The 26,913-nt window shown below is 55.1% G+C and overlaps 2 protein-coding genes and 1 long non-coding RNA gene across 4 annotated transcripts in view; 1 reads left to right on the top strand and 2 right to left on the bottom strand.

Moving 5' to 3' along the window:
• Positions 1 to 6,652: 6,652 nt before the first annotated feature.
• On the bottom strand, positions 6,653 to 14,342 carry TAMALIN (trafficking regulator and scaffold protein tamalin). The gene is made up of 8 exons (XM_082741411.1): positions 13,983 to 14,342; positions 11,837 to 11,886; positions 10,209 to 10,263; positions 10,008 to 10,110; positions 8,741 to 8,834; positions 8,571 to 8,637; positions 8,284 to 8,350; positions 6,653 to 7,873 (listed from the first exon to the last, which is right to left on the bottom strand). Exons 1-8 carry the CDS (start codon positions 14,232 to 14,234, stop codon positions 7,377 to 7,379), a joined length of 1,185 nt encoding a protein of 394 aa, XP_082597537.1. The 5' UTR covers positions 14,235 to 14,342; the 3' UTR covers positions 6,653 to 7,376.
• LOC309869792 lies at positions 11,893 to 22,480 on the top strand. Its single transcript, XR_014314346.1, has 4 exons — positions 11,893 to 13,413; positions 16,405 to 16,604; positions 16,711 to 16,840; positions 18,794 to 22,480. It is a non-coding gene; the product is annotated as an uncharacterized lncRNA (long non-coding RNA).
• ACVR1B (activin A receptor type 1B) overlaps positions 22,198 to 26,913 on the bottom strand; it is a 36,222-nt gene continuing 31,506 nt past the window's right edge. For both annotated transcript variants that reach the window (XM_082741398.1, XM_082741399.1), the window contains one exon: positions 22,198 to 25,353. In XM_082741398.1, coding sequence (XP_082597524.1) covers positions 25,228 to 25,353 — 126 coding nt within the window. In that variant the 3' untranslated portion in view covers positions 22,198 to 25,227. The remainder of the gene's footprint in view (positions 25,354 to 26,913) is intronic.

Here is a 26,913-nt window from a genome sequence, read left to right as displayed (position 1 = left end):
TGTCACAAGGAATTTTTGTTAAGTCAGCTACCTGCCCAACGTGGGGCTTGACCTCACCACCCTGAGACCGAGCGTTGTGTGCTTTACTGACTGAGCCAGCCAGGTGCCCCTGTGTCTCCTTTGATTTCTTCTTTGGCCCATTGGTTGTTGAGGAGCCTGTTTCATTTCCACGTACTGGTGGATTTTCCAGTTTTCTTCATGCAATTAATTTCTAGTTTCATGCCATTGTAGTTGGAAAAGATGCTTGATATGATGTCAGTTCTCTTCAATCTAGTAAGACTTGTTTTGTGGCCTAACATGTATCATCTCTCCTGGAGAATGTTCCTTGTGCATTTGAGACGAATGTATATTCTGTTACTTTTGGGTTGAATGGTCCATAAATATCTGTTAAGTCCATCTGGTCTACCATGTCATTTTTTTTTTTAAAGATTTTATTTATTAATTTGACAGAGAGAAATCACAAGTAGACGGAGAGGCAGCCAGAGAGAGAGAGAGGGAAGCAGGCTCTCCGCCAAGCAGAGAGCCCGATGCCGGACTCGATTCCAGGACTCTGAGATCATGACCTGAGCCGAAGGCAGCGGCTTAACCCACTGAGCCACCCAGGCACCCCTACCATGTCATTTAAGGCCATATTTATTGTTGACTTTCTACCTGGATGATCTATCCATTGATGTATGTGGGGTATTAAAATCCCCTACTATTACTGTTTTGCTGTCAATTTCTCCCTCTGGTCTATTAATGTTTGCTTTCTACATTTAGGTGCTTCTATGTTAGGTGCATAAATATTTACAATTGTTACATCCTCTTGCTGGACTGACCTCTCTGTCATTATGTAACACCCTTTTTTGTCTCTTATTACAGTGCCTGTATTTGTCTCTTATTACAGTCTCTTATTACAGTCTCTGAGACAGGACTCAGTCGTTAGGCATCTGCCTTTGGTTCGGGTCATGATCCCAGGGCCCTGGGATCAAGCCCCGAATCAGGTTCCCTGCTCAGCGGGGAGTCTGCTTCTTCCTCTCCCGCTCCCCCACCTTGTGTTCCCTCTCTCGCTGTGTCTCTCTCTGTGAAATAAATAAATAAAATCTTTAAAAAATAATAATAAAGTATTTTATCTACTAGAAGCCTCTCTACTGGGGCGCCTGGGTGGCTCAGTGGGTTAAAGCCTCTGCCTTCGGCTCAGGTCATGATCTCAGGGTCCTGGGATGGAGCCCCACATCGGGCTCTCTGCTCTGCAGGGAGTCTGCTTCCTCCTCTCTCTCTGCCTATTTCTCTGCCTACTTGTGATCTTTGTCTGTCAAATAAATTAAAAAAGAAAAAGAAGCAGCAGCAGCCTAGCTACTCCAGCTTTTTTTGTTTGTTTCCATTTGCATGAAGTATCCTTTCCATCCTTTAACTTTGAGCCTGTATGTGTCCTTACAACTAAAGTGTTCTATTGTAGGCAGCATATAAAAGGGTACAGGTTTTTTTTTTCTTTTAAATTCATTCAGCCATTATGTCTTTTGATTGAAGAATTTAGTTTATTTACATTTAAAGTCGAATAGGTAATAGGTATCTACTTATTGCCATTTTGTTCATTGTTTTTTTGTTTTTTGTTTTTTTGCTGTTTTTGTAGTTCCTCTCTGCTCCTTTCCTCTTCTGTTGCTCTTCTCTCTTATGGTTTGATGACTTTTTTTAGTGGTATGCTTATGTTCCCTTCTCTTTATTTATTTTTGTTTTTACTATAGGTTTCTGCTTTATGACTACCACGAGGCTTATGTATAACAACTTATAACAGTCTTTTTTAACTTCATAACGACTTAAGTGTGATCCCATTCTAAAGCTCAACATTTTTACTCTCCCCCACCTAGGTTTTGTGTTTTTGATCACATTTTACATCTTTTGACCTTTGTATCCCTTAACTAATTATTGTAATCATAGTTATTTTTACTACTTTTGTCTTTTAACCTTCATACTAGCTTTATAATAATTAATCTACTACTTTTACTATATATTTACTTTTCCAATGGGATTTATTCTTATGTGGTTTTTTGGTTACTAGTAAGCACCCTTTCTTTTCCATACTTTTTACTTGTACACATTGGTGTGCTCTCTATACTCCAGGAGGAAAACGTTCACAGATGGGTTGTGTGGTTCAGAGGGGGCTCCACTTTGTGAGTGTGGGGCAGGGCTGAGGAAGTCCTAGAGAGGTGGCCTCTAAGGAAGGAGAGCCACCCTCCCGCACTTGGCTGACAGGGCACCCTACTCCTGCTAGGTCCCCTGCCGGTAAGGTCAGGGCGGATAGAGATGCAGTGTTCCGAGGGCACCACTAGGGGTCAGGCACGCCTGCTCTAACTCTGCGGTGTCCTCTCATTTTTTGGCTCTTTCTTGGCTTTGAGGAGCCCTCCTTGGTCTCCAGCCTTCTCCTTGCCCCAGGCTCTTTTCTCTCTTACTTGTCTCATACCAGCCCTCCCTTCTTTAGACCACCCCATCCAGCCATCAGATGCAGGGCCAGACAGCCTCCCAACTAGACAGCTTGGCATTTCTCCTGACCTTTGGGGCGTCCTGCAGCCTCTCACTTCCCCAATTTGGGGAGTGACTAATTGGTGAGCAGAAAGTGCCTTCTCCTATCTTATCTCTTATCCTGCCACCATTCAGCTCAAGTTCTACGGGTTTGTCTCCAAGCAAAATGGGAGTGTTTCTGGATTACTCCTTCTAACATCCTTTCTTACATGGGTCAACAAAGCTCTTCTCCAAGCCCAAGCCCTTGGGTGGCCCCCAGAGCCCAGTTTCAAGAGCCCCTCAATCTTTTGATGAGAAGGTTCTCACCTCATTCCAGCACAACACCCACATAAATGGAGACTTGATCCTTCTGGACCTGATCTTCATTTGCTCTCTGGCACATATCAGACTCTATTCCCTCAGGTCCCACTTTCATCCACCCTCCATGCTCCCACTTTCCCTCCCCACAGGAGAGCCCCACAGCCTTAGAGGCTCAGCTCCTCTAAACGGTTCTTTACCATCTTGACATCCGTCCTCATACTCCTTCCTCTAGGAAGTCTTCCCTCTGCCCAGTCCAGGTTCTAGAGACAACCCTATATGAGGGAATGCTGACTCTGCCAGGTACCAGCTAGGCTACCTTAACCTCTCCAACTCTTAGCTTCTTCTTTATCTGTAAAATGGGGACAGTGGCACATGGTTCTCAGATATGCTGTGAGGCCTGAGTGGTCGAAAACTCTGGAAGTGCTTCACACAGTGCCGGTACCTAGAGGTGCTCCAGGAGATAGTCCCTTGTCTTTTCCTTCAGGTACAGCGCACCCCAACTCCACCTGCTGATGGAAGCCTGTCCTTGTCTCTGTGCACTAGTTCTTTCTGCTCCCCCACTCCACTCCTGAGCAGAGCTCTGGCCAGGGCTGAGCAGGGAGAACCAGGGAGCTCAGCGGCATGCAGCCACTGTGCCAGGGAGATGGGGGGAGGTGCAGGGCTCTGTAGGGACCTCAGACCAGAGCTCCACCTGCAAGGCTGTGTCCTCACTCTACCACGAACAAGACCTAGAGTGGCCTCTACTCTTCTCCCTGGAATTATTCGGGGTCCCTTCTGGCTTGGCGATGGGAAAGGTCTCCCAGAGTCCCCTGAGGCACTGAGAGGACCAGAAGGCTGGTGGGAGACGAAGGAGAAGGAAGGGAGGCAGGGCAGGGGAATACCAGCCACACACTATTCCACGTCCCTGCTCCCTTCCCATCCACCCCCACCCTCCACCAAACACGATCCCTGGGTTAATTTTTAGCATCGCAGCTCGCACATTAGTCACTCCCTGTCACCCACCTACACGGCAGGAGGCTGCTGTGCTGGTGCCGTCATCCCATCATCTGTGAGGTGGGATTCAGCCCCCCTTTGGGCACCCCCTCACCCTCCTTTGTGCACGCTGTGGCCAGGAATCCCCTTCAACCTGGGTGAGGGCTACAGGACATCACTCCTGAGACTAGATGCAGGGGAGGAGGGGAGGAAGAGGCTGGTCACAGAGGGGCTGGGTATCTCTGCTGGAAGGAGAAAGCCTTTGCAGAGCCCGCCCTCAGCAAGGTGCTAGGCTTTGCTGGGGCAGCTGGTCCCCTGGCAGTCCTGGGCTCTGGGAACAAAGGTAGGGAAGGGCCCCTCCCCAAGACCTGAGCCTCTGGGAGCTGCTGTTTGTTATGGCTGCAGAGCAGCTGTTCAAACAGGGAGCCTGGGGAAGCTCCATTTTCTTAATCAAATGTTCTCCCTCCCCGAGGAACCAGGGAGGGCAAGGTAGCCAGGTGCAGGTGCCTGAGCTGGGGCTGACGCCCAGCCCCAAAGGGATATCATGAGAGGGGCCCACAGGTGCCAGCATCGGCTGGAGCAGGGAGGGGCCTCTTCATCACCCCTACCCCAGGGCTGAGAACAAGGGGGGGGCGGGGAGGGAGGTGGTGATCACCTCTCTGCTGGACTGCCCAGTGGAAGCATTCCTATTTATTGAGCACCTGCTGTGTACCTCACTGTGTTAGGCCCCAGAGGTACAGTGTAAACAAGGCTGAGTTTCCTGCCCTAGGGAAGCAGAAGACCTATCTGTACAAAAGAAGTCATGTAATTACCAATGGGGAGTAAGTGCTGTAAAGAAGGAAAAAAACAAAAAACAACAACAACAACAAAAACTAGAGGAGTCAAGATAAAGAATGATGAGGACAGGGGCGCCTGGGTGGCTCAGTGTGTTAAGCCGCTGCCTTCGGCTCAGGTCATGATCTCAGGGTCCTGGGATCGAGTCCCGCATCGGGCTCTCTGCTCAGCAGGGAGCCTGCTTCCTCCTCTCTCTCTCTCTGCCTGCCTCTCTGCCTACTTGTGATTTCTCTCTGTCAAATAAATAAATTAAAAAAATCTTTAAAAAAAAAAAAAAAAACAATGATGAGGACAGAAAACTACTGATCTGATCTGGGAAAGCTCTGTGAGGAAGTGTTTAAGCTGAAGCCGGAGGATGAAGAAATCAGTCTTGTAAAGAAGAGTAGTCCAGGCAGAGAGCACACGGTGGGCAAAGGGCGAAGACAAGAAAGGGCTGGGCATATTTGAGGAATTAGACTCAAATATGGAAGAACAGTGTGTGGCTTAAACAGAAGTGACATTGAAGGAGAAACAATTTGAGCTTGAAGAGAGAGATAGAGATCTGACCCCAGAGGGCCTCCTGCAGGGCATCCCAGTACGCTTGCCAGTACGCTTGCTCGCAGATGTTGTGCACTGCACAAAATCTCCTGGTTACCACATTCTTGGGCCTGTATGGCTGCTGTCAGCTCAGAGGAAGGGATGTCTTTTTGTCATTTGTCTGCCCAGGAGGACAAGATGTTATGGATAAGCCGTAGGCAACAGTTTGGATTTTATTCTTTTATTTTTTTTTTTAAGATTTTATTTATTTATTTGACAGAGATCTACAAGTAGGCAGAGAGGCAGGCAGAGAGAGAGGAGGAAGCAGGCTCCCCGCTGAGCAGAGAGCCCAATGCGGGCCTCGATCCCAGGACCCTGGGATCATGACCCAAGCCGAAGGCAGAAGCTTTAACCCACTGAGCCACCCAGACGCCCCTGGATTTTATTTTATTCAGGGGATGCCGTGAGGGGTTTTAAGTGAGGAGGGTTATGGTCAGATTTCCTTTTTGGAAAGATCAAGCCCACACTACTAGGTGAGGGGATGGGCTGGGGGCAAGAGAGGAAGCAGGGAGCCCATTCAGGAGGCAAGTGCAGTTCCATGCAGGACTAAGAGGGTAGGAGATGGCCTGGCTGGGTAAGGTGCCACTCAGACCCCTTAAAGCTGCCCTTGTATGCTGGTCACTGCCAGCAAGCACTGGCACAGGAGTCTCACGTCCCAGGCCTAGCTCCTTGCTTTCTTCGTGACCCTAGATGGGTCACTTGCCTTGGGTCTCCTCAAAGAATGGTCCACCTCCCAGAGATGCTGTGAGCACATGCTGTCGTTATTGGGGTCCAACTGTGAGCTAGTAGCAGGCAAGAATGAAAGTGGCAGAGAAGACAGGAAAGATCCCCGGAGGGCTGCTGTGAGGAGTGTGCATTGTCACAGGGAGCCAGGCCAGGCCAACACCAGACTCCACAGAAGTCAAGACAACTATAGAGGGTGGTGAGTGGTAGGACAGAAAAAGCCAGGGCTCTGCCACAGGGGAAGGTGTGACTGTATTTTCGACTGGGTGGGGAGTCCTTTGGGAAGCAGAGCTGAGGACTGAGGAGGTCAGTTATGGGAAGAGTGAAGGCAGAGGGCTTGAGCGGGTGGGATCTGAAGCGTTCCGGATATAGTGAAGGGGCCAGAGAAGGAAGTGAGGAGACAAGAAACTGAGGCAGGCGGGGGTGTCAGACAACCCAGCATGGTAGTCAGAATCTTATTTTAGGAGTACGGTGAGGCATTCTAGAACAATGGAATGGTCAGTAGTTGGGCCTGTCACAGGTTGGGGGGCTGGCGGCTGAGGCCTCCTCTGTGGGAGACCAAGGTCCAGCGCCAAGAGGGTTCCAAGCACAGGGATAGTTAAGTCCTTGAGAGGAGCCTTGGGTGTGTGTTTGTGTGTGTGTGTGTGTGTGTGTGTTAGGGGGAGGGGTGTGTGGTAGAGTCAGAGCTTTCTGGAGCCCCGTCCTGCCCCACCCCCCATCACCAGGCAGTCACCACGCTGACAACAGATGCAAAAAACCGTCAATTTTATACAGTTTGTGGTTCAGAAGCAACAATATGCAAAACGGTGGAACAGTCTGGGCTGCCCCCATCCCACCTGGACATGCCCACTCCTGTCCCCCAAGGGGCAGAGAACCCAGGACCCCTGCCCGGCAGAACCCAACTTAGTTACAGGCCCCTAGGAGGGGCCAAGCCCTTAGGGGTCGAGGCCGGGAAGGAGGGGGCCCAGCACCTTAGGCCCCTTCAGGGACCCACTGGCTAACTGGAACTGTGCATGTGTGTGGAAGGTAGGGGAACGACCGACCGGGAGGCCATTTCTCCCCTAGGCCAAGGGTGAGGAGCAAGTAAAGCTGAGGAGAGGGCTTTGCGGGACAGGGTTCCTCCCCTCCAGAGGGGTTTTCCTGGACACCCCACAAGGCACTACTGACCCTGATGTAGGATGAACGCCCCCAAACCTCTCCCATCCCCAGCTTGCCTGGTTCTCCCTGCCCCACCTCCCACTGTGGTTTAGGGGAGGATGAGTTGAAAAGGAATCTGGAGCCCTGGGCTCAGCAGCGTTCCACAGAGACAGCTAGGCACCAGCAGACCGGCTGGCGCTGGCAAGGACCCTCTCCCGCTGCGCTGGGCTCCTGGGGTCCCTTGGGGGAGGGCAGGTACCCCCCCTCCCCTCGCCCCCTTTCTGCACTGGCTGGATCGAATAAATAAATAAATACCTTCCCCACCCACCCCGCCCCTACAGCTGGCTCTCCTCCTCCTCCAGGGAGCGGTTGAGTCCGGGGATAAACTTGAGCAGCCGCCGGCGGAAGCTGCGGTACTTGGCTTTGCGCAGGCCGGGGCCGCACAGGGCCTGCTCCCGGGCCTCAGTCCAGAGCGCGCCCGGCGCCCCGCCGCCGCCGCCGCCGCCGCCCCCAGGGCCCGCGCACCGCACGCTGGCGCTGCGGCTCAGAGCGGCCCGGAGTGTGGACGCCGGAGCCTCGGCGGGGCCTGGGCCGGGAGCGCGGGCGGGGGGCGGCGGCGGCGGCGCAGGCGGCTCGGCGCCCCCGAAGAAGCACGTGTGGTAGACGGCGTCGTCCGCGTCGCCCCCGGCCCGTCGCGCGGCCCCGCGGGGACCCCCGGGCGCGGCCAACAGGGGCCCGAAGGGCAGCGAGCCCGGGAGCAGGCCCGCCCCGTACAGGCAGGAGCGCACCGACTCCAACGTGTCGTAGATGCTCGGGTCCTTCACCACCAGGCCTGCCAAGGAAGAAAGGACAAGAGGGCGGGCCGTTAGAGCGCCCGGGGAGGGGACCTTCGCTCCTTCCTCCCGACCATCCTTGTGGTCCCCTGGCCTAAGCCCCACTTCCCTCCTCTATAAAACAGGACTGTCCACTCAAGTCCTTAGGAGGACCGGCCAGGGTGCAAGGGCGCCGAAGGTATGTGAAACCGGCTCAGTGAGCCTCGCTGCTCCCATCTGTGAAATGGAGATACCAAGGCTTTGTTGAAGGCCATCATGAGAATGAACTCAGAATGTGTGTGCAGTGTAGTAGCCCAGGGCCGCGCTGTGCCCGGAGTAGTAACCTCTCTCCACCTGGGAGAGGGAAGGAACACTCTAGTTCTGAGGGCCAGCGGGAAGGGGGGTGTGGGTGGGGGCCAGTTCCACTCACCGTGTACCAGCCGCTGCTCCTGCACCATCAGGGACCTGTATTCTCCCCACTTCTCATACAGGGTTTGCTGCAAGAGACACCCCCCGGCTCCCTGTCAGCAGCTAGCAAGAAACAAGCAGGAGGTGGGAGGAGACAGACTGAGGGGGCGGGCAGTACACAGAAGAAATCTTAAGGTTAAAAGCAGGTTTGTTTGCACAGGTAAATGGGCCCCTAGGAAGACTGATGCTGGAAGGGGCAGGGACTGGGGGAGGAGAGGGCCGAGGGGGCCATTATCCGGGCTCTCTTACCTTTAGGTACTGCAGTCGGGCCTCCAATTCTGCCTTCCGAATTGATGTCCCATACAGCGTTTCCAGCCTGGGGGGGTTGGGGAATCAAAAGGCTGTGTAAACCCACAGGGTGTGGAAACTGAGAGAAGCTGAGCTCCGGGATTCTCAGGGATTGTGGCACCTGGACCTACCTGAGAACGTTTCCAGATGCCTTAATGATGTCAACGATCTCTCGATGCCGGATGCCTTCCACATTCAGGCCATTGACACTGGCAATGGTGTCCCCTGCCAGGCAGAGAGGGGGATCAGTATCTGTTCCTTGAGGTATGGCCTAAGAATTCTAGCCCCCCACCCGAGCTGGAAAGGGTCAGGGTAAGAACCTCACAGAATGCTCCTGAGCTCCCTCCAGCCACTCCTCATGGTTGTGGGGGAAACCTCGTCCTGGCCCAGCACGCCCGCTGCAGGAGTCAGGCCCTCATACGCCCACACCTTCACCCCACCCTCAGGAAAATGTCCCCAAAGGCTGAGCCCTCTCAGATACCCTGGGCTGCCCCTGGAGCTGGTTACTTCTGTCTAGTCCACAGGGGGTCATGAGACTCAGCCAAAACAGGGAGGGGTCAGGATGAGCACAGAGCTGGGACCTGACACCAGCACCCTGGCATGAGAGGCCTCAGCTTCTGAGAGCCTCAGCCACCTAAGAACCTCCCGACTTGAGGCAGGGGAAGCCATCCTCTCCGAGGGCCCACTTCCCATCTGTAAAAAAAGGGGGCGTGGATCCCTACTGTGGCTACTTCTGGGATCAGCAGGGAGAGTGGATGTGAAGGTATTGTGCAAAGTTGAAGTATACCAGTTGGCCAGCAGGGGCTGCTGGTGAGTGGGCACGGAGGTGTGGCTCAGGGAAGAAAGTGGTAATAGAATGGGGAGAGGGGCAGTGAGTTCGTAGGGTCTCAATCCCCTCCCTGGGTCCTGGGGCTCTAGATTTGGCCAATCCCAAGAGTCCCCTAGTGGAAGCATCATATCATTTCCTTGTTAAAGGAAGGAACACAGGTACCCCAGAGTCGGGCCAGGTCGGTGTGGGATAGGTCCTGATCTCCAATACCAAGCAGATCTAAAGGAACGTTGCACCTTTCCCAACTCCTGCCCTGGGATGGAGGGCCAGATTGCCAGGAGGAAGGAAAACAGCAGCAGAAACATCTGCCATTAACTAGGCCCTGGCTCTGTGCCTGGGGAAACCCCAGGCATGTTACTGCCCCCATTTTGCAGATGGGACTGCTCGATATCACACAGTAAATGGCATCTTTGCTTGGATCCAAAGCCTAGATTCTATCCATTCTTTTTGGCCTTCTCAAAACAGGAGGAGGAAGGGGACTGATCTCAGAAGACATTTCTCAGCCCCTCTGCTTGGGAGTAAGGTCATCCCACCTTCCTGAAGCCCTGTGTCCTGGGCTCAAGCCTCACCTGGTGTGAGCCCAGCCAGCTGGGCAGGGCTGGACTCATGAACCCGACAGACAAAAGTCACCATCTCCACACGCTGCTCCTCCCGGTGGTGAAGGCCGTATGTCTGTCAGAGACAAGGGAACAATCCGCCAGGGCTGTGGCAGGGGCCAGCCATCCCTGGCCTCCCGATCCCTCACTCCCTCGGTACCCAGCTTCTCCCACCTGGATCTCAAAGCCAAAGGTCTGGTTCTCTTCCTTCTCCAAAGTCAGCACTTTCCTGCAAGGGGACACAGGGGCCATTTCAGGACTGTCATGATGAAAAGGAACTTGCTGGTCCCATAGCGTGGCCTTCCACTGATGTTGGGGGTCTATTCTAGAACACCCAGGCAGGACTCATCGGTCTCCAGCCACAACCCACTCTCATCACGGGTTGTTGGAATGCCCGTCCCAATCCCCAGCCCAGATCAGCTTCATGGAGCCACAGACAATCAATCCAACCTCCGGGGCAGGGAGGCACTGGAAATAGCTGGCCCCCAAAGGGAATGGACTCTCCAAGCTTTTGAGCTACTCCTCCAGCTTTCTAGCAAGCCCTAGGGTACCACTCACTGACTCGCTGAGGCCCTGAATTCGGGCCCCAGCCCTGAGCCTCTCCACACGGCAGCCTTGGGGAGAGGGCTGGCCCCACCCCGGAGGCCAGTCACGAGGCTCAGCCCAGACCACAGCTGCTCCTCCCAGCTGCGCGGGCCAGCCCACCAGATGTGAGGCTGGGGGGAGGGGAACCTCAAGTCCGCCCCTTCCCGCACTGAAGGCCTGCCCACTGGACACAATGGTCTGGAGCCGCTCCAGATCCTCGCCTGCTGGGGGAGCCCAGAGTTTCCTCTGCCCACCCCCACCCCCTTCCTTCCCGCCCCGCCAGAGGCAGAGTGAAAGCAGCCTCCAGAGGCTCCTTCAAGTCTCTGGCCTCAGAAAGGCCATGGAGACCCAGGCCCACAGCTCCCAGCTTGATCCAGATGCCCCCAAATGCTGACCAGCAACTCCCAGTCCTAACTCGAGCTCCTCCCCACCAGGAAAGAAGGCCTTTACCCCCACTGTGTGTGTTGTGAGTTGGGCCGAGGAATAGGGTGACTGAAGTTGTGTGTTACCCCAGTGCTCTCTGGGTTTCTGCAAGTGTTGGCCAACTTTTTTCTGCAAAGGGCCAGATAGTACATATTTTAGGCTTTCTTTGCGAGCTCCATTTGGCCCCTGTCATAGATTGTTCTTTGTTGTTATTTTTACAACCCTTTAGAACTAGAAAAACAACTCTTAGCTCAGGGGCCCAACAGGCCAATCTGGCTAGCGGGCTGTCATCTGCTGATTCCTTTTAGCAGCCAGGCCCCAGTCTGCATGGGACTGAGCAATGTAGGGCCTGAGGTCAGCGCCTACTTCAGCCCTGGCCCCAGGATGGGGGCAGCAGAGGACTAAGCTTTTGGAGGCAGGGGTCGCTGGACTCAAACAGCCGGACGCAGCCAGGCTAGGGTCTGGGCCCTAGGGTGGGCTAGGACCAGGGGAGCTCAGGGGAGACCCCAAAGACTTCCACTTCCTCCACCTCCCAGATCCGGATCTCCCTGGGGAGGGGTAACTGGCAGGACTGGGGGTGGCATGAGGAGCACCTGATGACTAAGAATCCCTACCTCCTTTCTCTGCCACCCCCTTAACACAGCCCACGCCCCCACCTGCCCCTCACTCCTAGCGAGGGAAGCCTGCTGAGAGAATGACTCCCACTGGGCCGAGAGCTGTGTCCTGCTGCTCTCCACCCCCAGCCCACCTGACCCATGAGGACCAGAGCAGGGGCTGGGATGCTGGCGACTCACCGCTGCTGTTCGGGACTCTGGCCAAGATTCTTCCAGCGGAATCCTGAGCCCTGGGTGGGCAGATACAGAGGAAGGAGCAGGTGAGGGGGACTGTCCTCGAGCCCATGCTGACAGTCCTACTCTGGCAGGTCCCTCCCCTGGGCTCCAGCCCTGGACCCAGCACCTCACTTCCTGTCGCCTGCCTGTCTGGTGCCAGTTCCATACCTGCTTTGGGGCCAGTGTAACTATTCACCAAGCGCCGTTGCGGCATCACCACACAGAGCTCTCCCTAAGGCTCTACCCCATAACTGAGACTGTGGGAACACAACAGTCCTACTGGGTTCCGGATGCATGGACTTCTAAGCACTGTGCTAGCCCAGATGGCGAGGGGGGCAAAATGGGGACTCATTAATCTAGATAGAATAGTCTCTACCCTCAGGATGCATGTCTGCAGGACTCAGAGCCTCCAGACTCTGAAAGTGAGATAGGGGTTCTTTCCTGATGTTCCCAAAGAAGGGCAAGGGGACCCTGGGCTTGCTTATCAAGGTACTCCAGAGACACCCCCACCCCCACCACCAGTTGGGCATCTCCTCCTATTTTCTCAGTCGCAAACAGAGACTTGGGGGTGCTGGGGTCAGAGACCCAGGTCTGGAGGGCCAGCAGTTCCAGCCTGAACATGAAAAGTCAGGGGACAGTTGGGCCACCCCTCCTCCCCCAAACTACAGGCCGTTTCAGGAACCAACTGTGGATTTCAGCCATAGGTGGCCAGCTGCACCCAGCTCCACCTGGGTTTCTCCACGTTGCCATATTATTTTGTTGCACTCTTGGACAAAACAAACAAAAACCAGACCTCAAACTTGTCCTTAACTCTCACTATACTTAGGAGAGAGACTGGGAGGGTTTTTTTTTTGGGGGGGGGGGGTCAGAGCTGAAGATTCCTCCTTTCTTGGGACCCTGGAGCAACTAGTCTCTCCTTCCCTAAAATTATTGGCCCTTGGAAGAGGCTGTGCCAGACCAACCCCTGTCCCACAAGCCCTAAACAGCCCAGGGCCTTCCTGGTCCGTTCCCTAGTTAACCCTCCCCCCAGGCTGCCCCAAGGCTAGGAAGAGAAGTGAGCCCTCTTTTTCCAGAACCAAAGACTGGCCTCAGGGGTGGGGGCAGTTCCCAAATGGGCCAGGGTGGAAGGACTGGCCAGCATAGAGAGAGACCCCTTTGTCTTTCAACCCGATTTTCATAAAATGCAAATTCTCAACAAGCTGTTCATTGTATGGGGGGGGGAGCCAAGGGCCTGGAAGGGGGGGTACGTGCTGAACGGGGAAAGGCCACAGCAACCCCCCCCCCCCCCCCCCCCGCAACCTGGGTCTGTGTCCTGACTTCTGAGCGTTCAGGTTCACAGGCCAGAGGAAGAGCCCCGCAGAGGGGGCGACTCCGAGGGCGGGCGCGGCTCGCATCCTTCCTGCCCCGCGGGCGCCCTGCGACCCCTCCCACCGCGTCCGGTCCCGGCAAAGTCCCGGGAGCCATGCCCTCGCGCCCAGCACCTTCGTCGCGGGGCACGGCGCAGGCCCGGAGCCCAGCAATCCGGGCGTCCCCTCGGAAGGGTGAGCTCTCGGGAGTCCGCCGTGCCGCACGCACTTTCCCGTCCACCCGCCTCCCTCTCCCCCACGGGCTCTGAGACCCTCAGCGTGTCCCGGCGAGCGGCGGGACCGTAGCCCTAGGCCTCCGCGCTCCAACTGGAGAAGCCCAGGCGAAGGGTCCAGGGGGCTTCGAGACACCCGGGCGCGGGAGGTGGGGCACAAGGGTGCTGAAGGCCAGATGGAGAGAGCAGGAGAAGGGGGTGCTCGGGAAGGAGAGGAGCGAGACGCGACGGCTGCGCGTGGGGAGCGGAATGGGGAGCCGACGAGATCGGGGGCGGCGTGGAGGCGGGGGAGGCTTGAGCCTTTGGAGGAGAGGGCCGAGGAGCCTGACCGAGCGACAGCAGGTTCAAAACGTGTCGGGGGGAAGAGCGGGCTGGGGAAGTAGGTGGGGGACGCGGTGGTCCCCGAGGAATATGTCGTGGGGTTAACGAGCACAGATGCGGGATGTTGCGGGGCTGAGCAGGTCTCGAGGAAAAGACACCAGAGGGTACCAAGGGCTGGGGGGCCGTTGGAGTTGGGGGGTGGGGACGCACCTTTCGGCGGGGCAGGGTGCCCCCAGACACGGCGAGCGCGCGATACAGCTCAGCCGGGTGATAGTCCTCCAGCGCCGCGTACAGGTCGTCTCCGGGGGCCCCAGAGCTGGCGGCTGCAGCACGGGGGCCCGAGGCCGGGGTCGGGGCCGGAGTGGAGGGAGCGACTTCCGAGTCGGGAGCCCGCGCGGCGGGGTCCGGAGCGGCCGCCGCCTCCTCTTTCTGCTGCAGCTTCCTGAGTCGGCGGAGGGTCATGGCTCCAGCGCCCGGCGACCGGGGACCCTCGGAGGCGGTGCTCGTGCGCGCGACAGGGGTGCTTGCGGCTAGAGGGTGCCAGCCGGGCGGGCCCCGGGTCGCTTCCCTTTATAGGATCAGCGAGCTGGGCGGGCTGGGGGGCGGGCGGGGAGCGGCCTCGGATGGCCTCGCCCCTAGAGCGGCAGGCCCCGCCCCCTGGGGGGCTGCTGCCCAGGAGCCCCGCCCACGGTGTCCACCGCCCCGCCAGGCTGGGGAAAGCCTAGGGACCTGAACACTCACTGGGGAAAGCCTAGCCACGAAGGAGGGAAGCAGGACGTCCTCGGACGGGGGTCTCCCGGATACCTGACGTGTTTGTGTGTGTGTGTGGGGGGGGGGTCTCCCGGATACATGGCGCGCGTGTGTGTGTGTGTGTGTGTGTGTGTGTGTGTGTGTGTGTGTGTGGTTTTAAGGAGGTTTGGAGGCTCAGGGGAAGATTCTAGGAGATCCAGAGGGCTGCAGGAGACTTTGGGCAAGGGGAGAGTGGCAGCAGCGCTGTGCAGGGGTATGTACAACGGGTGGGATGAAATCCCAAAAGAGGTTAGAGATACCCCTGACTGTGCAGAAGCCCCTAGGGAGTGACGGTCAAGGATATCCCCTTTGCACAGCTGCCCAAGAAGAGGTGAGAGAGGCTCCCTCCCTGCTCAAGGGGCAAGGGAAGCAGTGGAAACCCAGCAGCCGTGGGTGTGGGCATAATTCTGGCCTGTCCCTTAAAGAGTCAGGAGTGGTCCCTCCTGGATAAGCCTTTCCCTAGCTCCTGATGTTGGAGCTCAGGCACCCCTTTTCTCAGTAGAAAGATCTTAACTATGCATTGACTCATGGGGAGCGGAATGTGCCTGAGCCGAGTGGGTGCTCAGGGCTGGGGCAGGTGCTCCACCGTTCTCTGACCCCCTCTTTGGGACCAGCCCCCAAGACTCTCCCGCCCCCCCACCCCACCCACTGCCTGTGTTACTGTGGCTGCCAGGCAGTGGGAGAGACTGGGATGGCCCAGCTGAAGTCGCTGTCGTCAGAGGTGCCCAAATAAGAAGTGAGAGGAGGAAGTGGAAGGCCAGTCTTGGCGTCTAAAGAGCAGCTAGCCACCACAGGGCGTCAGCACCACAAGCTGGGGGCCTCCACATCCCACCATGGGCCACTAAACAGAGGCTGGGGAGGTACGGTCCCATCTGTCCCTTTCTCCTCCAGTCTTCCCAAACCTGTGTTATGCCTTTACAGCTGACATTTATTGAGCAGTAATCCTGGGCCGTTCACATTGTTGTGTGTGTGCGCTGCGTTACATATATGTGTGAACTCACTTGGTCTTCCTAATAAGCCTATGTAATCGGTACCTCACAGATGGGGAAACTGAGGCCCAGAGAGGTTGAATAACTCGCTCTAGGCCCCTGAGTGGCAGAACTGAGACTCCAATCCAGGGAGCCTGATTCCAGAACCTGGGATTTTAACCCCGTGTCATGCTGTCTCCTTCAGTTCCCCATTCACCCTACATTTCCAGCCCTGCTCCAGGCCAGGTGCTGGCTGGGCACTGAGCTTACAGAGGCTCTAGGTCTGGTTACGTACGCGTTCCTGTGCTAGTTCTGAGGGCCAGCATGAGAGGTACGGAGAGCCAAGTGGCCATATCTACTTGAAGAGGCCAGGAAGGGCTTTCTGTCTCCTGTCTGTCTCAGTCCACAGGTCTGTCTCAGTCTCTGTGCTTCTGTGTCTCCTCGACTCATGTCACTGCTCCAGCCCCAGGCCCCTGGGGCCCCAGTCCCTGAAGGAGGTGTGGGTGGGAGGGGTGCTTCGCCACCCTTCAGTAATTAGCACAAGTCCAGATGGCAGGATGCTTGTTGGGTGGCGGAGGTGGGGGGGGGGGCACAGAGGGTGGGTTGGGGACTGCTGGGAGCCAAGAGCTAGCTCCCTTAGTGTCTTCCTCTCCCTCCTCCCACCTCCCCCTTGGCACCACCAAGTGGCCATCAGCTGAGGGGCCGAGGGGGTGTTGGTGGGGAAACATGGGACTATATTGTGAAGCATGAGCACAGATGGACCCCTGGACCGTCTGCTGCCTGCTCCCGACAGACGGCATCTGTGGTGCGGGTGGGGGTGGGGTGGGGGATGGGGAGGCGATAGGCATTGGTTTCTATTCTCTTCACTCCTGCAGCTGTCCCCAAAGGGACCAGCAAAAGGGCACCTTGTACAGTCTCTTGTGGGAAGGACCACCACCCCAGCTATCACAGAGGGCAAGCCCACAGACACCACCTTGTCTAAAAGCCGAAGTGGACGCCTCAGGTATCACGGCACCAGCGTCTCGAGCCCTATTAAGACAGTCCTCCTTCAGGCTGACGTGGAGGCAATCTGCAGGTCAGTCTGCCTTTCTGCCTCCGAGTGAGGGCACAGCACCAGAGAACTGAAGTTCACACAAGTTTCCCCCTCCTATAGGCAGAGCTCCAGAAAACCCCCGAGTAAGGGAGGGCTCGGAAGATGCAATGTGAGGCTCATTGTACGATTTGCTTAGATCCTGGAGTTGGAGAGCTGGAAAGGAAGGGTATCATGGCCCCGTGATGATACAAGGAGGTCCAAGCACTCATTGAAAGGAGGTAAACTGAGGCCAGGGAGGAAGGATGGTGGCGGAACAGGCACTAGAACCCACAAGATCCAAGGTCTCCTGACTCCAGGGACTGTTTAATTCAACTGCTAGCAGCTCCCCTGAGAGCTCAGAGATCCTCGCCTGCTTCCTGCTCCACATCTCAGCAGTTTCTCCAGGGAGGGAAAGGGGAGCCCAGGACGCCGCACTACGGGGTGGTGATGCCCTCTGGTGGCCATGTGTCTCTTGCTGGAAAATCTTCAAACGGGAGTGAAGGGCTGTCTGGTTCGGTGTCAGGCTCCTCCTTGAATCCTAGCAGGGTTCCCGGATCGTCCACGTCTCCTCTACTGCGCAAGAGGGTCTGTGTCCCACCGAGATGCCACGCTGCACTTTGGTGTTCGCTGAGTTCTGGAGTCCCGCCGAAGTCGCAGTTCGGAGGTTCTGTTTTTGCTCTCCCCCAGGGCTGCTGTGCCGTCATTGGGGAGATTCAACAAACAGTGGCAGACAGCTGGTGGGCCTCCTCTGTGCTACAACCCCCAGAGGCCAGACACGCAGGGACCCTGAAGCTTTGCATTCTCCCTCCCTCCACTCCTCCACGGCTTCCTCCTAAGCCTGAGTCTCTTGTCTAGCATCTGTTCTCCCCATCCTATCTTCTGCAGCTTCTTAAAGCTCGGGGGTGGCAAGGAGGATGGCGGGGGGTGGGGAGGGGGGAGCATGCCGCACATTGCCCTCAGGGAGGCCTCCTTGCAAATGCCCCAGGCTCTGGGACCTCAGACATGTGCACTCAATCTGTATCTTCTCCCCGAGCCAGTCTGTGTTTCAGAATGAGCTCCCCAGCTTTGCTTACTTTCCCTCCAGCTGCCCTGGTTCTTAGCTCTCAGGATAGGGCCTGCTGTGTGTGGTGGGGATTCCTTCCACTCATGGCCAAGGCCCGAGGAAGACCCCTTCTCTTTGGGACAAGTCCCTGCTGGGATACCTAATAGTCAACGGGCCCGGTGGAGGAAGCGGGTAGAGCTGAATCTTGTCCCCACGGGCGGGCTCAAGCTCTCGGGAAGTTAGGGTACTTGGGGATGAGAGCTCCAGCTGCTCAGGCTGCTCTGGAGTCTAATGCAGTGTCAACTTGGGCATTTGATTCCAGAACAGGGAGGATGAGTAATAGGTCACTGAGACTTCTATCTGGGTACTGCCGCTGCTCCTGAACCGAGGAGGTGGGGAGAGGGGGGCCTTGGACTCAGCTGGTGCTCTGGGTGGGAATGAGGGCCTGGGCCCCCTGCCTGCAGGACACCGAGGGAGGCAGAGACAGCCGGTGGGCAGCTGACGGGGCAGGGAGTGGCTGTTCTTCTTAATGGCTCTCATGACCCAACAGTTTCCACTGGGTAGTGTGGTGCTGGGGCCCAGGGGAGCCTGGCAGTGGGGAGGATCCAGCACGGCCCACAGAGCCAATTCTGGGGGGTCTGGGAGTAAGGGCAAGGCAGATACAGCAGCTTATTTGTTCTAGATCGGGGTGGCCTCTGGGTCTAGTTTGGCCAGAGGCCTGGGACCACCTTGCCTCTTGGATGGGGATGGCAAGGTGTCTCCGACTTGAACAGGGGAGACTGACGGAAGAAGGGAGGGTTGGCTCCCCAGCTTTCCTCACCGCATCCACGCGCTGCTGTTAGGACTTAGGGAACCTGTTGCTTTACCTTGGCTCCTTTCGGGATGTGGAGATAGTGAGGGCAGAAAAGGGCGGTCCTCCAGGCCTCGGACACCACAGCCTTCCTCCCTCTGGGCGCGGACAGCTGCTGGGGAGCTCATCCCCGGTTCCCTTTCCCCGGGGGGAGGGGGGTGGAGCACCCAAGTTTCCCCCACCTACTCCCAACTGACTTTTCCCCGCCTGACTCCAGAATCAGCTCCCCTCTTTCCCTCTCTGCCTCTGGTTAGGCCCCAAACCTGTGTGTTCTTCCTCTCGTCTCTTCCTTTCCTCCAGCTGTTCCCGTGCGACCGTTGCCGCTCGTGACATCTGCGAGGTGATCTTCCCTGACATGAACAGGATCACCTCATCCCTATTCCCTCCGTGAGGGAGCTGGAACTTCAGAGAGGTTTTAACCTATGGGCAACTCCACAGAAGCATGTTGCTGAGAAACATTTCTGGAGACCGAGCCCAGGCTCAAGGGAACAAACCACTGATGGGCAGAGTCTGAGGTAGCTGTCACAAGTGATGGCACTGTTGGCCCCCAGGATGAAGTCTTTTTTATCTCAGCATGGGACAGCCCCCTTGAGCTAGCCAGCCATAGCAGAGGACATCTGTGGTTCTTGAATGGTGACACCTCTAGAACCCTCTCCTCTCCTCAGTCAGCAGGCTGAGGCCTACAACAAAACAGAGATGTCACCTCTCTTGACCCCTTGCTTACTGTCTGTCCTGTGCTCCTGGGTTATTCTCTATCAACCACTCTCCTAGCATGCCCCTTGCTACATTATGGTTGTCTGTCTACTAGTCCAGTCCACCAGTCAGGGAGCCCCTGGAGGGCAGGGATGCACGGGGTTCCCTAGGCATCCCGTCTGTGCTTCCATGACACGTTGCATATAGTTCCATAAGGGGACTTGCCAGACTCTGCCTTATTGTTCTTTCTGTACAAACCATCTCTCTGCCTTGAAGAGCAAGGACCATAGACTGTCTTTGTATTCTCTCTGCATTAACACATTAAGGTTGCTCAACAAATTAAAGAAAGCCTAGTCCATCCAATTGTTCTTTAAACCTTCCTACCTTATTAGCCCCCCCCCCCCCGTGAGTCCCAAGGAGGATTTCTAGATGAACCCAAGGCTCTCTGCTATATTCCTTAAATCCCATCCTGTCTGACCATGGGATGCTCAACGACTTCCGGAATGTGGCGTCAGTTGTTTGGCTGAACCTGTCTAGACGTTGCATGAGGGTGTGCTTTAGTTGTGATTAACGTTTAAATCATCAGATTTTGAATAAAGCAAAATACCCTCCTTTATGTGGATGGGCCTCATCTAATCAGTTGAAGGCCTTAACCAGTTGCAGTCCGTGAGGGAGAAGGAATTCTGCATCCGGAATGCCTTCAGATCCAAGACTGCAACATCAGTTCTTCTCTGGATCTCTAGCTGTCGGCCTGATTTCAAACCTGCCAGTCCCCACAGTCGAGAGTCACATCCTTAAAATATCCATCCACCCAACCATCCATCCATCTATCCATCCATCTCATTGGTTGGGTTTCTCTGGAGAACCATAGTACACCATTTCCCCCTCCTGCCACCTTCCTTATGCACCCCTCCTATGTTCCCGAGTGTCTCTTGAACTCTACTGCTTTACTTTTAATTTTGTTTTGGTTGTATTTCGCAAGCATGTTCTCCAGCCTGTAAAGATCAGAAGACAGGACCTGGTGGGGACAAAAATTGACAATGTGTGAAACAAAAACCCAAATGATACACTATTCAAAAGAATTCAGGCCTCCTGTGTCATGGGCCTTACAAAGGCAAAACATTGTTAGTAACTGTCAAGAGCACACAAAGGGGTACCCCATGGTTGCCATTCTTTCAGGATGGTAAAGTTGAAGCTGCAATCCACAGCCTAGTGGGTTTTTTGTCCATGCCTGGCCAGGTGATGGATTCTTCACAGGATGGCTTTTTGACGGGGTTGAGATTCCCCACAAGCCATGTCACCTTTCTTTCAACAAAGAAATCCAACAGTCACAACAATACCTTGCCACTTCAGAAAGATATTTGGACTTGTGCTGTTATCTCTGTCTGCAAATGAATTACCGGGAGGGCACAAGGACAATTAATTAGCAGCTAATCCAGGTTACCGGGATATGTGCCAAACTTAAAGCCAATTTTTAGAGGTCAGTTACTTGATTTTCTCCAGCCCAGTAGTCTCAGATGGGAGAACAATGGAAAACTCTGGATAACAATCAGAATTTTTATTTTTTAGATTTTATTTTTAAGTAGTCTCTACACCCAATGTGGGGTTTGCACTCAACCCGGAGGTAAGAGTCACATGCTCTCCCTACTGAGCAGCTAGGTGCCCCAACAATCTGAATTTTTAAATCTTGACAGGTTGGAGCCATGAGCACATCCTCTGGTAAAACTTAATAGGGCAACTTTACAGGTCCTGCACTTGAGTTCAAAAAAGCAGTTTCCTGTGGATGGGATGAAGGAGGTGGCCAGGCTTCACTCAGCCCATGAGACGGGAGTCCCAGGATCCTTAGATGGGACCCACAGGAGTCAGGCAGTGTCATTTGTGTCCCAGTCTGCACTTCAGCTAGTGCCCGAATGGGATGCTACATGCCCTTGCTGGCCCCAGGCTTTTGTGACATTCAGTGGAGCGCAGCTGGCAGGGCAGAAGAACATGGAACCATGTGGGCAGGACAGCACACAGGCCAAGAAGCCACAGTCTGTGGTCAGACATCCCAGGTCCAACGTCTTTTCCTCTCCATGAGCTCCATGGACAGCTTACTGACTTCTCTAGCCTTTGGTTCCTAATCCACAAAGGGAGGAGAGTAATGCCCACCTTGCACGCTCTCTGAGGATAAGGGCAGTGAATATATGTAAAGCAAATTTTGGGGCACTGCTTAGCACTGACTGTCAACGTTAATCAACAACACTAACTGATAGTAATGGAAGGGACCTCCCAGGACGAGAGAGTAACTGCTCTCGCCCGCCCTTGGAGAAGACACCCGGAGGCTGCCTGGCTCCCCATGACGAGGGGCTTGCTACTGAGCAGATGGCCTACAGAGAAAGGCGTGGGCCTCCCAGTAAGTGGCAGGGGGCTGCAGGGGAGCCCAGTGCCTGACACCAGTGCACCAGGCGACCTCTAGGGTCCCAGCTACACTTGAGCTTCCATGACCCCGAGGACTTGATATCTTGGGTTCCCGTGGCCTAAAGAAAGGCATTCACCGCCACCCACATGCTAAAAAGCCAAGCAGCCACTGAAGATTCCCATCTCTAGGTCACCTACGTGCCCCCAATTCACATTTATTCTCTAATTGACAAGAAGGAAAGCACAAACCCAGCAGAGCTCTTCGGCTGCCTTCAAGGCTACGTGGTTGGTGACGCACTGGGATCAAGACCCTCTTTTGTACAGATGAATAGGCTGAAAGGCAAAAGCAGCTACAGACGAAGACTGAGAAAAGATGAGTGGTTTGCTCCCCCTCCCTCGTCCAGGCTAGGCCAGGCTGCCCGCCGTGTGTCAGAGAGGGAAGAGGGCTGTGTTCAGACCAGCTCCTCTTCTGACCCCGTGACCGTGACCGGCTGTGACTGGTGCATGTGGGAGGGTAGCACCACCTCCTCGCAGTGTCTGCCCCCTGCCCTCGCCCCCGACCAGAGCTGGGCAGTCGAGCTACACACACAGAAGACAGCGGGCACCAGGAAAGCTCTGTGAATAAAACTTTAATAATGTACAGCAGAAATTGGACAGGCTCATTCTTATATTAAAACAAAAGATTTCCTATATTACAACTTATTTACATTTGCATACTGAAGAGGTAAAGTGTCTAAGTGGCTATTTTACAGTCCTTTCTAATAAAATGTACAAAAACAAACAGAAGTACCGAGAATGCCGTTCGGGGGCCTTGATGGCGACGTGAGAACGGGCTTGGACTTGGTCTGTGAATCCAGAATCCAGAGGTGCAGGTAGCCCTATGGATCAGGGTTAGCCCCAGGGGCCAAAAACCACGGCTTTAGGCCTCAGTGTCTCCCCAGCTCTCCAACTCCTAACTCCTGGTGTTAAGAGCAGTGGGGAAGAGGGTGGGAACTTCCCCAAAGACTGCTGAGTCTTCCCCAAGGTGCAGTGAGGCCAGAAGGGCCTCCCGGGGAACAGGCCAGTGGCTTGGGAGGCCCTGGGTTGAGGAGTGTTGGCAGATCCCAGAGGCTGGTTGTGACTGGGGCACGGGAGTCTAAGTTCCATCACCGCCTCTACCCTGCCAGGTTCTGCTGTAGGGCAGACAGGCAGGGGATGGGGGGGGGGCATAGGGATCAACAGGAGTGGGGAAAGAAGGTCCCCCTAATGACACAATTGGTATTCAAGGGAAATCAGTCAGTAGCCAGTAAATTGGCCCAAAGGGTGAGGCAAAGATCTCCTTTAATGCAAGGAAAGAAGCAACACATGGGGAAAATAAATAGGAAGACCAGGAGCATTTGGGAGACCCATGTAAGCAGGAAGAGGCGCGCCCCTCCTCCACAAGCTTTGGCAGAATCACTGGGCTGGAGGAGGGCCCCGCTCTCAGGCTGCATACATCATGTGCCTCCCCTGGGGGCAGGAGGGGGGGCTTAGAATGAATGCAGTGATTTAGGGTCTCATTGCCCACCACCGGGCTCTTTGGGGTGGGGCGGCACCCTGCTCCTCAGTGATCTTCTCTGCGAGCAATCATTCCAGGTTCAAAAGACTCTCAGAACCAACTATACAAACATCTGCTCTTGAACCAGGCACCCACTAACTGGGGTCAGCCCCTTCTTCAGTGCTCCAAGAGGGGGCCCACGCCTGTCTTGCTCATGTATAGTATTCCAAGTGCCCAGCACAGGCACTTGGCAAACATCTGGTGAATAAATGCTGGAGGAAAAGGTGTAACCAGCTGAACAATGCACAGAAGGCTAAGGCCTGATGCAGAAACCCCTCACAGAACTGGGGGCTGGGGAGGGGGGCACAGTGCAAGACAGACTGACCTCCAGGGCAAAGAGGGAGGAACTCTTGCTGCTCAGTGGGAACAGGCTCAGGTGCAAGGACAAACATTTCCAGTGTGATTGAGCTGTGTGCGTTTCATTGAAGATTTTTTTTTTTTTTGTGATTGTTTCGTAGGAATTTCTTTAAAAACAAAGAGATTGAGAGGTAATCATCACATAGAGATGGTTTTCCTTTTATAAACAATTAATAATATTAAAAAAAGTTAAAATTCAGACCCTTCCAATAAAATTAAGAAAGTAAAAGAAAGAAAGAGAGGAGAGAGAAAGGAGGAAGGAAAAAAGAAACAAACAACCCAAATCACTCCAGTTTAAAAGTTATGGCTTCAAAGTTATTATATACCTAAGATATGTTGAGCAAATCACCACCCACATCGTGCTTCTAGACGTCATTAAATACTATACTCAGGTTAAAAGAACAGATTTGGCTCGGGCTGTTCCCTTTCACAGGGCCCCTGAAGTGGGTGCAAGTCTCACATCTTCCCTCCACCGTAATCAGATAATCCAGTAAAAGACCCATGCAGATGCCTCCCTCCCACCCCGGACTCCCTCCCCACTCCTTGCCCCCCTCTCCCTTCCCCACCCTAAACCCATCACCACCAAAAATATACACTGCTGTTTCCAGAATCTGGGATATGAAAGACAGATGTGACATTCCAATCTGAGTCCCAGGATCTGGGCTTCAAATCCCTTGGCCCTTCCTGCTGCTGCTGAGGACCATGCCCTTGGGCTGGCTCATTTCCCACGGCTGCCACTAACTGCACCGCCTGACACTTCCGCCAAGATTCTTTCCCCGCCCACCCCCACGCCTCACATTTGGACCCAAAAGCCTCGCCTGACATGGACAACTGGGCCAGCTTTGGTTCCACAGTCTGAAGTGGAGGTGTTGACATGGGGTGGGTGGGGCAGCCTGCTGGGCAGGGAGCCCCACCACGGCATGGGGTTCCTGGGGCGGGGAGGGGCTGGGAGTAAGACCTCTGGGAAGGGCACCAGGGAAACCAGACACTGCTCACTACCGAACAGAGGCACCAGCACGCAGAGACGGCATGACAACCACACCCCCGACCTGCACATGCACAGAAAGCTCAAGCAGGTAAGTGCGCACCTACAGACACACACATACACACACACATATGTGTAAGGGCGTGGCACGGACCAGGCACAACAGGGGACGCACCTCGGCACATGCACACACACATGGCTGGACAGACAGGCGGCAGATCCCGTCTCCACTGGGGGGCCCTCCAGATGTCCTCAGGAGGGAGGAGGGGAGCCTGGGGCCCAGAGCTGCCTGTGAGAGGGCGCTGTCCTCTTGGTGCCTCTGGGCCACCTCGGAGTGCTGGGGTTGGTCCCTGGAGGAAAACCCTCAGTGCTGCACGGCACTGGTGCCCTGGCGACACTTGGCTTCGTCCAGGCGGTCCAGGCCGCCCGCCAGCGCACCAGGGTTGCGGACTTCCCACCACAGCCAGCTCAAGTTGTGGCATCAAGTTCTCCACACCCTTTGCTCTCAGTCTCCATGCCATTAGGAGGTAAATATAAAAGGTGTCTGTGTCTCAAACCCAACATGGGAGTGAGGGAGTCTCCCGGGCTCGGTCCCTCTTTCGGGCCAGGACTCCTGGCCACAGAGGGCTGGGCAGAAACGAGAGGTAGGCCTCCATTGTACGCTCAACGTGGCAGCTCTGCGTGTAGTTCCCGCTGCCCAGGGCTGCGTGCAGGGGAGGGAGAGGCTTAGATCTTCACATCTTCCTGCACGCTGAGCTGTGAGAGGGTCTTCTTAATGCGCAGAGCGGTCAGGCGGGCCGCGCCATTGGCGTACCAGCACTCCCGCATCATCTTCCCCATCACCCGTAGAGCCTGCACAGGGAGACCCAGACGGCGTCAGGCGGACTCTCACCCCTGCCCCGGGGAGGCCTTCCCGACCACCTTCCTGAGCCCTGGGACCTCTGGGGCAAGCTTCCCTCCCCTTGTTCCTCGGGGGCCAGGAGAATGCTGTGCCTGAAGAGGGGCGATGTGCCCTGCAAGTGCCCTCGGCCAGCCATCACCGGGGTGCTCTGAATGGGGGTCCCAGAAGTAGCCAGGGCTCCAAAAATCACTTCTGTCGGGCTGGAGACTCCCTCTGCATGATTTTGTCCTAACTGGTTTTCTAAAGCAGCACGTGAGCCCGGCACAACAGGGGCACCTCTGGGCACACGCACGTCTGCCGGTTCACAGGCACAGACTGGGGGTGAGGAGCAGCAGCAACGGAGCCCCTGAAGGCAATTCTGTCAGAGGCAGAAAGCTCTGGTTTCTGGGGGCCACAGAAGTCCCCAGTGGCTACCCTAGGCCAGTGGTTTTCAAAATTTCAAAGACTGATTGAAGGGTGTGTGGAACAGGGGCAGTTAAAGACCAGCTCTTTTAACCTCACCCTCATCCTCGGAAACCCTGACCTGAGGGCTCCAAGGAACATTTTGGAAAATGCTGCTCTATTATGCAACAGGAAGACATCACGTCAAATGTAAACTGAATGATTTTGTTCTTAAATGCACCAATGCCCCCTAGTGGTTTGAATGCCTAAAAGCAGCGCCATGAGGGCCAAGGAGGCCCACGTGCACTTGGTTCCGCAAACCCTGCTCCTGGGAAGACTCTAAGACCCCAAAATGCCATGTTTATTAGGAACCTGCATTATAAATTTGCTCTCATTTCAATTCCCCCCCAAATGCTGTCCCCGCCCCACTTCAGATGCCACCTCGCCCAAACTCCAACCCTACACACCCTCCTCCCCTCCTGAGTTTTTAGAAAAGCCGCCTCCCTCACAGACAGGCCTTCTCCCTAAGTCCTGTCCTGCTGTTCTTCTACATCCAGGCTAAGCTTCTTCCCTGGATGCCTCTTCTAGGCTCTTCCACAGAGCTCAGCTCACTCCTGTGGTTCCAGAGCCATTTTTCTAGTTAGGTCTAACGCTCCCCGCTCAGTTTTTATTTCTGTCTCTTGTTGACAACCTCACTTGGCTTGGTCCCCAAGACATAGATTTTTCTTCTTCTAGGCTGTTGATCTGCAAGGGAACCCACAGTGACCAGGACAAGGCGCCATGGCCCCTCAGGACTTAGTATAAGACAGCACATGGTTGGGCACCTGGGTGGCTCAGTGGGTTAAAGCCTCTGCCTTCAGCTCAGGTCATGATCACAGGGTCCTGGGATCGAGCCCCATGTCGGGCTCTCTGCTTGGCAGGGAGCCTGCTTCCCTTCCTCTCTCTCTGCCTGCCTCTCTGTCTACTTGTAATCTGTCTGTCAAATAAATAAAATCTTTAAAAAAAAAAAGACAGCACATGGTTGTGCATAACTGACACACTCAGAGGTTACCTCTGGGCACAGCCTCCTTGTTGGGAAACACTTTTACCTTTTTTTTTTTTTTAATTAGGAAACCCTTTTTCTAAAGTAG

Source organism: Mustela nivalis (genome assembly GCF_964662115.1).
Source record: "Mustela nivalis genome assembly, chromosome: 7".
Taxonomy (NCBI): Eukaryota; Metazoa; Chordata; class Mammalia; order Carnivora; family Mustelidae; genus Mustela; species Mustela nivalis.
This window is presented reverse-complemented; position numbering and strand designations above follow the sequence as displayed.

Excerpts from the sequence above, each read along its gene's own strand:
- TAMALIN (XM_082741411.1), bottom strand. The coding sequence starts at position 14,234 with ATGACCCTCCGCCGACTCAGGAAGCTGCAGCAGAAAGAGGAGGCGGCG. Across the intron at positions 8,835-10,007 it reads GCTGGCTGGGCTCACACCAG|GGGACACCATTGCCAGTGTC; the intron begins GTGAGGCTTGAG and ends TCTGCCTGGCAG. Across the intron at positions 8,638-8,740 it reads GCATCTGGAAACGTTCTCAG|GCTGGAAACGCTGTATGGGA; the intron begins GTAGGTCCAGGT and ends CAACCCCCCCAG.